The sequence below is a fragment of the Suncus etruscus genome, chromosome 20 (genome assembly GCF_024139225.1).
Source record: "Suncus etruscus isolate mSunEtr1 chromosome 20, mSunEtr1.pri.cur, whole genome shotgun sequence".
NCBI classification, from domain to species: Eukaryota; Metazoa; Chordata; class Mammalia; order Eulipotyphla; family Soricidae; genus Suncus; species Suncus etruscus.
The window spans coordinates 4,550,068-4,564,581 of record NC_064867.1 but is presented as its reverse complement, the minus strand read 5'-3'; the positions used below and the strand labels follow the sequence as shown (position 1 = coordinate 4,564,581).

General features: G+C 33.5%; 1 protein-coding gene across 2 annotated transcripts in view; it reads left to right on the top strand.

Annotated features, from left to right (window-relative positions):
- The window catches only part of ARPP21 (cAMP regulated phosphoprotein 21), a 164,075-nt gene that overhangs the window by 147,587 nt on the left and 1,974 nt on the right, over positions 1 to 14,514 (top strand). For both annotated transcript variants that reach the window (XM_049766394.1, XM_049766393.1), the window contains exon 20: positions 13,823 to 13,971. In XM_049766394.1, the coding sequence (XP_049622351.1) occupies positions 13,823 to 13,971 (149 nt within the window). The remainder of the gene's footprint in view (positions 1 to 13,822; positions 13,972 to 14,514) is intronic.

Sequence of the window (14,514 nt, the reverse complement as noted above, 5' to 3'; positions counted from 1 at the left end):
GATGGACCACAGTTCAATCCCACAGCATTCCATATGGTCCCCCAGCAAGGAGCATTTTCTGAACACATAGCCAGGGTAACCCCTGAGCATCATCGTGTGTGGCCAAAAAAAAAAAAAGGAAAAAGAAAAAAGAAAAAAATAATAACATAAAAAAATACAAATCATAATCTATTACTGATACCTCCTTGAGCTTCTTCCCTTATTTCTTATTCTATTATTTCATGAACCAACCTATCATTGTCCATCCCAATAGACTAAGAGGGGTGTTCTTTACATGACAGAAACCCCCCCAAAAGAATTATATTAATTTCATGTGTATACCTGATTTAATTTTGTATTGTAAAAAAATCTCTATGAATGTAAAAATTGATAAGGCACAAAACAATCAATAAATATGTGTTAATAAAAAAACTGCCCTACATATATCCTTTTGATTTGCTGATAGAGAGAACTTCTTTATTCAGTGTTGAGAACATAAGAGATAATAGTCAACATCTGGTCAGCTTTTTCTTTATTGTTTGTTTTGTATTGTTTTGTTTTGAGGCCATACCCGGCAGTACTCAGGAATTACTTCTGGCTCTGAGATCAGCTATCACTCCTGGCAGGCTCAGGGAACTATCTGGGGTGCCAGAGATTGAACCCGTGTCAGCTATATACAAGACAAATGTCCTACCTATCATATTATCTCTACAGCCTAGTTTTCCTTTATTCTGCTGTGGTCAGAAATTATTTCCCTTTTGCTATGCTTCTATAAGAATTATTATTTGTTCTTCAATTTTATTTTCACCAAATTGTGAAATAGTATTTCTATTTTGAATACATTGCATCTTTTTCCAAAATATTTTGTGTGTTTATTTTTCCATTATGGAAAGTTTCTTTAGCAACATTATCAACAAATGTTCTGAAGGTACTAAATATATTAAAGTGAGCTAGGCAAAAATAGTTCCTTTCCCAAGGTATTATAATATACCAAAGAAGCAGAACCTGAATAAAAAATAAGATATAATAATTCAAGCCCTTACAGGTAGAGTGTGAAAAGATCCAAGGAGAAACAGTTACTCATATAAGCCATATTTGGATCATTAGGGTATATCATTTTTACCTTTAACATTCCTTGAGAAAAATAAAAAAGATTGATTTTTATATAGATTAATTACTTCTATAGAAAGGGGATGTAATTTGCTAAATTTCTTCACTTATGCTAAGGGTTGGGGGAAGGGAGTGGATTAAATAATAGAGTAGGCAATCAAAATAGGTGAACTGGTGTAATAATATAGAGGGTATGGTGTTTACCATGCACATGGACAATCTGGATCCTATATGGTCACCAAAGCTCACTAGGAATAATTCCTGAGTGTAGAGTCAGGAGTAAACCTGAGCATTTTCAGGCATGATCCAAATGCCCAAAAATGTATTTATTGAGATTCTCTGACCCCAAGCATGCAGCATCAATTTTAATATTAGTGTCACTAGGAACTGGTTGTAATTGCACATTCTCAGGCCCCAAAGAAATTTACTGAATAAATCTTTAAGGGTTGAAGCCCATAATATTATGACTAATATTAATTAGTCATCCATTCAATCATAAGTTGATTAATACCGAGAAACATCTACCTGGGCAAGAGATTTGGCACTGTGTGTGGGGAAACAGAAGTAGCAGCAATCAGACTTGGAGATCAAATAATGGAGCTCGTTTTAGTGAAATCCTACAAAAATCTAAAGTTTTGAGACCCTATCATGCAAATATCACTAAGGGAAAAAATGATCCAACTAGAACACACTTTCAGAAAGGTTTGTTCTGCTATGAATAGAATTTGAGACTACTGCAGGGTCTCTTAGACATGGAACAGTAATGGTGTATTTGGTCCAGAGGGCAATTTCTGCCTAAAGGTTTTCAGAACTGACTCTTTATTGGGGTATTTCCTATGAGACTATGGAAGAGCTCTCTGCCAACAAAGATTGCGATTATCTCGAAATGCTCATGTTCCATTTTGATGTTTATAAAGCAGTTAACCATGATAAAATGTGTGCATTAACCTCAAATGCCTTGGGTTGAAAGGAAAAGTTAACAAGTCAGTAATCTCAATCATTTCTCTTCCTGCCCAGGAGTAGGCCATTAAAAAAAAAATAAAACAGCTCTGTCAAGGTGGAGACAGCCTGCCCTAGAGAATTGACTGAAAAAGGTCTTTAAGACAGATCATTTTTCTTCAATTTCATTTTCAACTTAATTATTGTGAAATGGGATTTAAGTGTTAAGTCCAATTCTAGCCAGCTGAAAAGAAAGACATTTGTACTTGTGTGTACAAGCCTGATGATTTCTGATTACTATATAAGTTCAAATAAAAAAATGACATTTTTATGTAACCATTCCCTAGACCATGAGATCAAAGAAATTTCTTATTTTTTAGTAAGTATAATCACAAGTTTGTTATGTAAAGGAACAGAAAGTCGCCTTGTACCTAATGCTTCATTTTGGTGTCATATGCTTGAACATAGATGAAGACATAACAGAAGTTATGTTCATCAAATTCTAGCATGAGAAATTGAAACATTTATCTCTAAATTATCCTTGCTAAAATTTTGCTGTACCTTGGTTGAATATATTTATAACAAGTTCAGTTTTAAAGTCTTTGTTTTGGGTTTGTGTTATCTGTTACATAAAACTACTCAATAACTCTTTGGTTATAATCTTAAATGTATTATATAATAAAATATAAACAACTTGATCTGAGGTCGTAGTGGTAACACAGTGGTAGGGTACTTGCCTTGCACGAGGCTGACGCAGAAGAGATGTGGGTTTGATTCCCAGCATCCAATATAGTCCCCCGAGCCAGGAGTGATTTCTGAGCATAGAGCCAGGTGTAATCCCTGAGTGACAGTGGGTGTGTCCCCACCCAAGAAACAACAACAATAACAACAAAAGAAAAAAACCAACTTGATCTCATTACATTCTATAATTCAAAACTCATTTATTAAAACTACATGAACATTTAGAAAAAGAAAATAAAAGGTCCTGAAAACATTCATATGTGATGTTTTGTGAATATATTTTATATGTCTATATATAGAGAGAATATATGTCTACGTTATTACAGAAAACAACTTCTGATTTTGTCTCCTAATAAAAATTGCATTTTATTTTTATTAAAATAAAATAAAAATTTTTATTTTTATTAATTTCATTTCATTTTTATAATAGAAAGCATGTCTTCTTATCAAAGAATCCTCTTGATTAAGCTGAATAGAGAAACCATGGGTTTCTCATTTATCTTTTATTAAAACTCTTTTAGGTATTCCAATTTCATGTGTATTAAGGAACATAACCAATATCATGAATAAGCAAAGATTTATTTTTACATTGTTAGAAGTTATCTTGAATGTCTTCAGTTACCTTTTCAAAATTAAATCGCAGTGTTTGGTTTCTTTCTTCTAAAGAGTAGTCTGAGCACTCATGTGTCTTTAACTATACTGACGGAGAGAGAGATCTCAAACACTTCACTGCTAAACTTTTTAACAGAAGTATTTTAATAGAAGTTTTTAACACTAACAGCTAACATGACAATGTTAATGAGTGAGAGAAGTAGAATGTCTGTCTCAAATACAGGCAGGGAGTAGAGTGAGGAGAGAAATGGGGAGCATTGGTGGTGAGAATGTTGCACTGGTGAAGGGGGGTATTCTTTTATGACTGAAACCCAACTACAATCATGCTTGTTATCACGGTGTTTAAATAAAGATATTATTGTTAAAAAGTTTGATAGTAAAGAGTTGATGGGGCTGGAGTATAGCAAGTAGAATGCTTTCCTTTCATGTGGCTGACTCACTTTTGATCCTCTATATCCCACATGGTCCCCTAAACACACTCAGAAGTGATTTCTAAGTTCAAGAAAAGGAGCAACCTCCAAGTATTTCCAGTGTGGCCTTCAATTTTTTTTTTAAAAAGGGGGAGAGATAGCAAAGAGAACAGTGGGTAGGACATTTACCTTCTACACAGCCAGTTCGAATCCCCAGCATTCCATATGGTCCCCTGAGCATTGGTAGGAGTGATTCCTGAGTGTAGAGCCAGAAGTAATCCCTGAGTATTTCTGGGTGTAAACCCCCCTCAAAAATATAGTCAGGAGCTGACTTTGAAAACTATCAGATGATCCAAAAAAATAAATGTAGGTTTTCTTCACTCAATTCTCAAACTTCTAGGTTTAAGATATTCTGTGATTTTAATACGCTATTAAACAGGTTAAATTGATAGATTTTTATACTTTCTCCCAGATAAAACTTCCCTTTTTGTTTTCCAAACTAAAATTCTCATATTTATCTCATATTAAACAGCATCGAAACTATACAAAATTATGTTAATCCTGGTATGTTCCCATCTGGCTCTCTACTTAGTTTTTTGCTTATTTGGTCTTGCCCTTTGAAAGGATTTCTGTACTTGTTATATGGCTCTTTATTTTTGTAAGTCTCATCGGGAGATTTTGAACTTAAGATATCCTTTTTTCTCTGTAGATTGAGTCATTGCCATGTTTTTCTTTCTTGAAATACTCTCCTCCTTTTCTTCTTGGCTCTAATTTTCTTGTTTTTCTCCAAATATATTTTTCTTTCTTCCTTCTCTTTTCTAGATTAATATCCACAGACGAATGCATGGATATTTTGTGCCTTAGGCTCCTTTTTATTCATTTCCATCTGTATTGTCTCATAAATATACTACTTCTAAGAACAACGACATCCTGACAACTTCCAAGTTGCTACTTCTAAGACAGGCAGTGTGTAGAACAAAGCTCCAGGACTCTTTAACTCTTTTAGATTCAGTGGCTGAGACATCACAGTTGACTTCTTTATCCAAACTCCAAACTTGGCATTTCATAATGGGAGTTTTTTTCCTGTCAACCATTCCCAGTAACTCCAAGATGCTAGTCTGACAATTTACATATCTGTGATGTGTCCCTTCTCTCCATGATTGATATCTTCATTGGCCTAGATTATTGAGACACTTCACAGTAGATATTCTACCTCTAATTATACAACCCTTGAAATGATTTCTGGAGAATCTCTATGATATGTTTGTCCATCACTTTATGATTCTGTTTATATAAATTTCATATGATATCTTATATGTTGCTCTTAGATTTTCAACATAAGTCCCAGTTATATATGAATTTTAAGTCCTAGAAACTGTGTCTTTGCTCCTTTCTATTATCTTGGCCTGCCTGTCTGCATTTCTAAACTCTACTTCCTTTAAGTACTTAAATTTATTGTTCAAATTATTTGATTCATCTTATATTTATACTAACTTTATCTTGATTATTTTTCCTTTACCCCACCCAAATATTAATTGCCTACCTAACTCTTATTTCTAGGTTGAAATGATATTTCTAGGTTGAAATAAATATCTCTTAAGTTTGAGACATACCCTAACTTAAGGTCACCCTATATATTATATTCATGTCTATGAATGATTCATGTCATGAATTTTACCCCAACTATTAAAGAAAAATAGTATAACTTGAAGTGAAATAATAAAAGGAAAAAAAGTTAATTTAAATTAAAATGAAAGTGAAAAATTGATTCTTGACATTGGAATGTAGAACAATTTTGAGTCAAAGAATTTCGTTCTTTTTTTTAATATAATTTTTATTTTGATCACAGTGTCTTGCATCATTCTTTTTTTACTTGCTTTTTTATTTTTTTATTAATAATTTTTATTTTGACCCAAGTAGATTACAAATCATTTACAGTAGTATTTTAGGTACATAGTGACATTGAATCAGGGGAATTCCCACCACCAATGTTGTCTTCCCTCCACCCCTGTTTTCAGCATGCATCCCATATCACCCCTCTTTTGTCCCCGGCTGCTAGTATAAGTGGTCTCTTCTCTGTCTAGCTTATTGTAGATTGGATATCGATTCTGTCTTAGTTGTATTTGGATTTGGTGTTTAAGTCTTATTACTTCTTTCTACTTGATGTTCATATGCCTGTTTGGTCTTGGTGCCCTCCATTATTTTCCCCTCAATTTGTGAGGCAGAACAAGATGATTTAAGTTGTGTAGTTCTGTTTGAAGGTAAGAAGGAAAAAAGTAAAAAAGGGGGCAAAAATTGAAGCAAGCAAAAAAAAGAAAGGAGTCCTTCTGACTCAGAAGAATGACTTAAAATATCAGCAATTTTACCAGTTTGACAATAGTCATAGTAGAACTCTTTACACCAGGGAAAGTACAAAGAACCACAATTTTTGTTTATCAGAATCTGTTTACTAATGGATGACTGAATTTATGATACTGATATGGTTACTAGTCCTAAATATATCCATCAAATATAAAACCACTAAAACTCCTAGTTTCTAAATCTTCCCATCCTACTTATTTCACCCTACAGTAATCCTTTCTTCATTACCTCTGTCCTAAGATTAGTGTTTTACCTCCCCGTATAATCTCTCATAAATATTTTGAATAAATCTGTAATTTGAAAATATTTGGGTAAAGAATCCTGTCAACCCTGAAGAAAAGAATGTATCTCTGAATACTTGAGGACAAGAACACTTAATGATATTTCACATAAAAAATTTATTTTATTCATCCTTATTTTTCTATGACATACTTTTTCCTATTGAAATGATAGATTTATACAGATGGAATTTATGCCCATAACATTTATATTCAAAGTTGACCAGGTTCTACCTGGTTCTACATTATAGCTATATAACAGTAAATGTTATTTGACCACATCTATGTTGACCTCCTAATGTTTGGTTTCTTGATGGACCTATTCTAACAAGTTGATCTACATCAATTTCTCAATGAAAATATTCACCAAGAAGAATATTATTGTGGGGACAATGATTAGTCTCATCAACTATCTTGATGCTCCCCTGACTTAGTCTGGAGAATAGCTTCTGCAATAAAGTGGTGCCAGGCTGGCTTTGAGTAACTCTAAAATTAATACTAGTAGAGGGACAAGAATGCCAGAATGCCATGTTTTTTTCTAAGGCACACAACCTCATTAAGAAAGTAAAACGTTTGCAAGTCTTTCATGCAGCTTTTCTCCCTCCGTTTTGTTGAAGCTCTCTGGCTGTCAGCACAGCACTCTGGGCCAGGAAAGTTCAGAGAATTACTTCAATAATATGACAGCCTCTTCCATTTCAAATGGAATTCAATGCTGGCTTCCCTCAGAGGCATTCATTGAAATTCTGTGCATGATCCATTCCTCTAGTCATTTAACAATGTCTCTCATGTTTGCCCTGATTTAAAAAAAAAAAAAAAGAAAGAAAGAGAAAGAAAACCTGCTTTGTAGTTGTGATAACATGGATCAGGATAGTATAATTGCAATGAAGAAGCCCCGAGCTTGCAATAATAGGATGGTTCATCTGATGCATACTGCCATTAGAAAATGACCCATGCGTGTATATTCTCGGGAGACAGTAAAGAGGCTTTTAAGAATTACACTCTGTGCAATATGAAAGCTAATGAGCAAAAGAGCAAGTTCGAAGAAAAACTACTGCTTCCCACAAACTCATTAGGATGGCCTGGTCTTCACAAGGACATGGAATGCATAACCTCCTTAGCCACACAGGCTCCCCATTGGTCATCCTGTAGCATGTTTCTCAATAGCAACATGAATAGTAATAGTGATGAAAATAAAGAACATAAATATAGAGGCTGCCAATAACTAAGGTAAAGGCAATATTTACACAGAGATGAGTGTCATAATGGGCTTCCACAGCAAAAAGAAAAAAGTGAAAAAGGTGATTTTTTTCATACAATTTTTCATTACTTTTTTAGACTATTTTTTATCATGTCATGCTAGTTTAATTTATCTAAGGACAGAACTCTCTGGTTATGCTTTCCAAACTAGATCAGGTTTTGCATGTATTTATATTTTTAAAAGCCTGATAATTAATTTGATACTGTTTTGTTGTTGTTTCTAGGTATCTTACATTTCTCCTAACATAACTGAAAAAGTGCATCATCTTTGGGTCTCAAGCCTAAAAGCATTGACTTCACCCCTTTGACCTATTCTCCTCCTGGTCCACTTGTTTACTGGTCACACTTTATTTTAAGAGTTTTTTAAAAATAGTTTTTTAAAGACCGACTTTAGGTTAGAAAGATGGTATAATGGGCATAGATTTGCTTTGCATGTGGCTGATCTCTGTTTACTCACTGGTCCCCCAAGACTGTCCCCAATCCCCACCTAGAGTAGTTTCTGAGTGGAGAGTCAAAAGTAACAGCTGAACATCATGAATATAGCCTAATTAAATAAGCAAAAAAATAAATAATAAAAGATCTACTTAGTGTATTAAACCAAAGAAATGGGGAATATGGCAGAAAGTCAGAATCCATGCAAAGATTTTCACACTACTTTTCACAATTGGCCCTAATTGGCCTTCATCGTCATACCTGGAATTTCTCACTTGGGTGCTATTTTATAGAAAATGAGTATCTATACAACTACAAAAATCATATGCCTTCCTTTTTTGCCTTAGACCTGGTTCTGTGTGTCCTCTATGCCTGTGGGACTATTGATGCTATTTTCTACTTTACACCCAAGCACAGGGAATCCATTACCCATATCCATCCCCCTAAAGTTGAACACATAGATTTGTTTCAGGAAACCTTCACAGATGTAATAAAATAATGCCATTTATTTGTAACTCCTACTTCCAATCCTGCCCAAAATTCCCTTGGTATTAAGGCACTGTAGGTAGGTGAAACACTAAAGAATTCTTGTTTTAGAAATAGGAGCCAGTGAGACAGCACAGCAGGTAGGGCATTTGCATTGCATGCAGCTGACCCTGGCATCCCATTTGGTCCCCTGAGCCTGCCAGGAGTGATTTCTGAGCGAAGAGACAGGTAACACCTGAGTGTCACTGAGTATATTCCCCTCCCCCTCCTAAAAAAAAAAAGCAATACTCTGGTAAGGAAGTAAAATGAGATAATAAATTTATATTTACTGAGTCCAAAATCATAATCAAGCATTTTACCAACTCCAGAAGTAGAAATCTACTGGCCTGGAAATGAAGGAGGTTCTTGATTTCTCCAGATCCATTTGAGATTTTTGCAGAGTCCCCACATATCTTCTTGCATTCTGTTTTTCTCTTTCAAATACTACATGTTTTATTTTTGTTTCTAAAGCCCAAGTAACTTTTGGGGGCCAATAGGTTTTGGAACAGCCAAATGACAGAATAGACTTCATCTCAGATGTTGAAATTATGTATATTTTTACCTATTATCTTAATATTAACTATTGAAATCCATGAAGTAACTATAAACTATGGTGTGAGCTGATTAGAAAATAAGGAAATCAATGAATAGCTAGCTCAGAGTCTATTTGACTAATTCCACCTCCCTTCAGCCTGTCTGTGGTCCTACTATCTTAGCAACAAATATTTTAAACTGTTACTGACTAAGATGATTGATCTTTTTTTTTTTTTTTTTTTGGTTTTTCGGGCCACACCCGTTAGATGCTCAGGGGTTACTCCTGGCTACGCGCTCAGAAATTGTCCCTGGCTTGGGGGGACCATATGGGACGCCGGGGGATCGAACCGTGGTCCTTTCCTTGGCTAGCGCTTGCAAGGCAGACACCTTACCTCTAGTGCCACCTCAAAAAAAAAAAAGATGATTGATCGACATGGAAATTATGTTTTTCCTTTGATTTTCTTTTTTTTTTTTGATACTAGCAAGATTTTGTTCAACAAATGGTGAACCATAACTCTTGTCTTTACCATGCAACTGTTTTAACTTAATAGTTAAATAGTTCTTAATAGAAAATAATTAATGCAATAAAATGGCTATTGTCTATCTGACACATTAAAGGGATTTTTGTTAAGGTGTTAAAGTTGGAAGAATATATTATAAATAGAACTCCGATTTAATGAACAAAAACCAAGATGCTGAAATAAAAAAAAAATTACAATTTAAATCCAAACCTTCCCTCCTATTTATCAGTATGACCTTGAAGTGACAATTATTCCTTTGTAAAATTAATCTATTTATAATTAATAAAGTATTTATTGTTAATCATTATTAACAAATGATGAGATGTTAATTCTTGAGTTATTTATTAATAACTGCCTCCAAAGTTTGTGGTGACAATATGGTAAAGCATTTAATTTACTGTTCAGATTAAAAATCTTAGCAAATAGAGTGACTTAGTTACTTTACACTGGACAATTTTTTAAGAAGATGAATGTATAAAATAAATCAATAAGCTAAGGTCAAAAATTTGACAGATACTGGCATAGTGCTTGAACCATTAATATTCAGAAAAGGGATAAGTCATGCCAAGATAACCATCTTTTTTCTTTCTGTCTTCATGCCATAAACTATTGTAATTCCATCACAAAATTGTACAAAGAGTAAATGTAGTAATATCATCAAATGACTAAATTGTTTCTTAGAAACTTGGAGGTATATGTATATATTATCAAAAATAAATGGTTTTATATCTAAGTGTTAGTTTTGATCCTAAAATTAATTTTCCATAATAAAAATACTTTTGCTTTACAAATATAATAAGATAACTGTAATATGTAACTATAATATATAAATATAATAAGATAAATATAATAAGAGAATGGACGGCAGGTTAGGCAATTGCCTGGCATGTGAAAGAAGTTACAACCCTTGTTCAAATTTGAACCCTTGTTCAAATCTCTGGCAACACATAAATTCTCCTGAGCATCCTCAGGGATCATTCAAAATCAGAGAACCAGAAATAGGCTCCTGAGCACTTTTGAATGGGCCCCTTCCCAATAACTTTAATATGTAAGTTGCTCTACTTAGGTGGATTGGATGACAGTAAAAATGGCTAGAATTATTCTACCTCATAATCATCAATAACAGTAAGGAAAGAAAAACCCTGAAAATAAAGGTATTGATCTCATTTCATTCATTTTCAAACTGTCATATCTGTAACAAGATATTCAAATAAAAATTAAAGTAATGTGAGTCGCAAACATGCCAACTTATAAGCTGTAATCAAGTTAAAATTCTGATGTTTTATAGTTGTGCTATATTGATAACTATTTTACCCTCACAGGCTCTAAATGAAAAAAATCTTGAAACTACAAACAGTATTCTGTAATTGTTATATTTGAATAGAAACATATTGAATATTTCACATTTAAAATCTATCTCCTTATTCCTATCAGAATTCATTCTTTTTTGATAAAAAGAAGCATTTGTCTATTCCTAACCTTTTTACCTTTAGAAAATAAATAACATATTTGACTTGAAAAGTGAATTAATTCTGAATAAAAAATAGCTAATATCTTTATGCTCTCACTAGCAATAATACAGGGCAGATACTGTGGCCATTCTTATTTTGTAAAATTCATTACATTTTATTAATCCTCAATAAATATGAAAAATTAAAATTTCACAGTTATGCATTGACAATCTGGAACAGATTTCTCATTTGAGTAGATGAGATAAGCCAAGCCAACTGCCCCAGTATTTTTGTTTCTGACTTTGGATATGTTGTGTCCCAGGAAAATACTGCCAATTAATTCTGAGGGCAGAGTGATCACATTTATATTAGTCCCTTCCTGGACCAGAGCTCAGGCCACCTTATATATACACTCCTGTCTTAGGGACCAATCTTTTGTCTTAGGGACCATTACCTATGTTTGGTAATATTAAAAAAAAAAAGTGGCACTCCAATTAAGCCATTCACAGTGTAAATATCTTGCCTGGAGAAAGAATTAAAATGTGAGGGGAATTCATGAATATAAATTGAATTCCTCACCCTTAAGTTTTTGTTTGGAAAATATAGAGCAGAATTTGCTCTCCGTATAAATCTTTATTCACCTGAATGAGCTTTCTATGGGAACTTCAGTGCAAAGCTAGTAACCTATTGTTCAGAATAACTGAATATTAAAGTTCACAAATAAAGAAAGCCAAGGAGGGGAAACACTTGGTTGTGGCTGCCTCTATGCACAAGAAAAACATTCTCATAGATTCTGCATCCAACCTCCCCATTTCTTTTCTCTCCTTGAATATTGTTTGTTTCCAAGAAATTCAGGTTGTTGTGTGTTTCAACAGCTCTATTATCCTAAGACTTACTTTGCCTTCACCCCAATTTTGATTAGGAGCTGGAAAATAAATGAGTCTCTCAGAGGCCACTTCAATCTATTTTTGAAGAGACTCAGTGAATCAGAGTCATTTTGAGATGACTCCATGAAGGAATAAAAGGATTCAATAAGCAACTACATGAATAATGATCGAAAGCAAGGCCACTCATCACACTCTCCATCCCTCTTTTCTTTAGCTCCTCCTTTGTTATAAGTAGATTTCTGTGTTCTGCAGGATGTCCAATGAAGCCTTTTAGGCCTCTCATCATTTGATAAAATATGTATTTTAATATATTTCTCTCATGTTCATCTTGTGCTTTTGAAAGTGCATTCTCATTGTCTGTTTCTTGTTATAGAATTACATGGAAAGACTTTTGGCTTCTCTGCCTAGCAATTTCTTGCCACCATGAATTTGAGTATCAATATGATAAGAGTAAATTAGTAACAAATATTTAGGAAGATCTACAGCATATATAAAATAGAAGGGCAGATTCACAGAGTGGAAAATTATAGATGTTTACATTTTGCAATTAATGTAAAATAAGTTTAGCCAAATTGTCTGTGCATATGAGGCATTCTGGAAAGATAGTGAATTGGCTTGAGCAGCTTTGCTTGTCACCAAAACTGATGGTATTTTTCCAATTGTACAAATTGTAAATACTATAGCCATTTGGGTTGATAATAATAATATTAAAATACACTCATGCAGCATATAAAAGAAAGGCTTTCACTGTGTACTGAGACAGAATCTATATAAAGGGAACACAATTATTACCTTTAATTATGTTTTAATTGAAGTCTCTTTTTAGCAGTTTAAAATAGCACAAATTAAGTTCACTATGAAAGTGAAGTAAGATGAGTTGTATCAATGACTTTACAATAAGGCCAAAGGTTAACTTTCTATGTTACAAATGTCCACCAGCTGCTGATCTCATCTATTCCCTATTCCCCAAACTTCTCTCACAGATGTTTAACACAAGTCTCTTCTTTGAAACTTATGTGATAAACTAAGAAAACTATCATTGATTCTTATTTTATGGATTAGTGTGTCTAATTTTATAAGATGACTGAAGATGTTTTGTAAGCAAAGAATAACCATTCTCAATAAATACTATAAAATAATGTTATCTTTAATAAAAATGACAACCATCATATATGCTCAAACCTTATTTATAAACAATGTACATAGATTTAATACCACTATGTCATTTGATCGATGTCATAATTTTTTCTCAATATGTATAAGAATTGTTCACAGCCTTCTTTTAACAATGCATGTTAATACTTGCTGGTATAAAGGGAATTAAAATAATAAAAATAAACAAATTCTGCCCCACATATAAAAAAAGAAATATAACCCACTGACTTGTCCAGAAAGGCACACCCATGCATTTTTAAATCATTGTATTCTGTCTTATGTATTTTGTCACTTAGTTGTTTTTGTTTTTGTTTTTTTACCATTTCTTTTCTTGGACAGTAGAAAAAATAAAAAAAATTGGGGGGGGGGGGCAAATCAATAGCAAAATTGGTCAGACACTTGCTTGCTACTGACCTGAATTCAATCCACAGCACCCCATATGATTCCCCAAGCCTGCCAACAGTGATCTAAGAATGCAGAGCCAGGAGTGATCCCTGAACACTAGCGGGTGTAATTCCAAGACAAAAACAAATAAACAAAACATTTCTTTCTTGTGAAAATATCTGCTGCTTCTTATGTTAGATTGTGTTATTTCTGACAACCAGTATAAAAGTTGTTTTTTCTTCACAGGTTACCAGTCGGTCTTATCTGGTCAACAGGGATTCCAAGGTTTGATTGGAGTACAGCAGTCTCCCCAGAATCAGAATGTGATGAGCAACCAACAAGGAAGCCCAATCCAAAGTGTGATGGTCTCCTACCCAACAATGTCTTCTTATCAGGTCAACAGCAGCAACATCTGGGTGATAAAATAGTTAAAGTAGAGGCTGAGGGATTGTCCACAAGTTAGATGCATAACTAGATGTTGGATACGTGGGATAGCTCCTGCTCGTGATAGAATTTAATAAAGTTCTTGGCTTTAAATTAGTTTTACATTCCTAACAGAAAAGAAAAGGAAAAAACACCTCCATTTCTATAACTTTAGAGGCTTTTAAATAGCCTGCTAATTTCATATGCATATAATTTTCTTTGTTGGAAGAAAACCCTTTAAAATTATTTCCTGAAATACCTTTGAATAGTCCAATGAATGTAGCTTATTGGAAAAAGCTAGACAAAAAAAAGTATTTATCCTGGTACACAACCAAAGACATTTCATTTAACCTTAATTTTAACTTGAAAGATATGTTTAAAGGCCATTTCAAATCGTTAAAAAGGAAATTATTGACTCAAGTAGTATTTTTCAGACAAAGTGTTATGTGCTTTTTACATAATTTATAAGAATTTACATTTTTGAAATAGCCAGAAAGTAAAAATTTAGGGTTTAT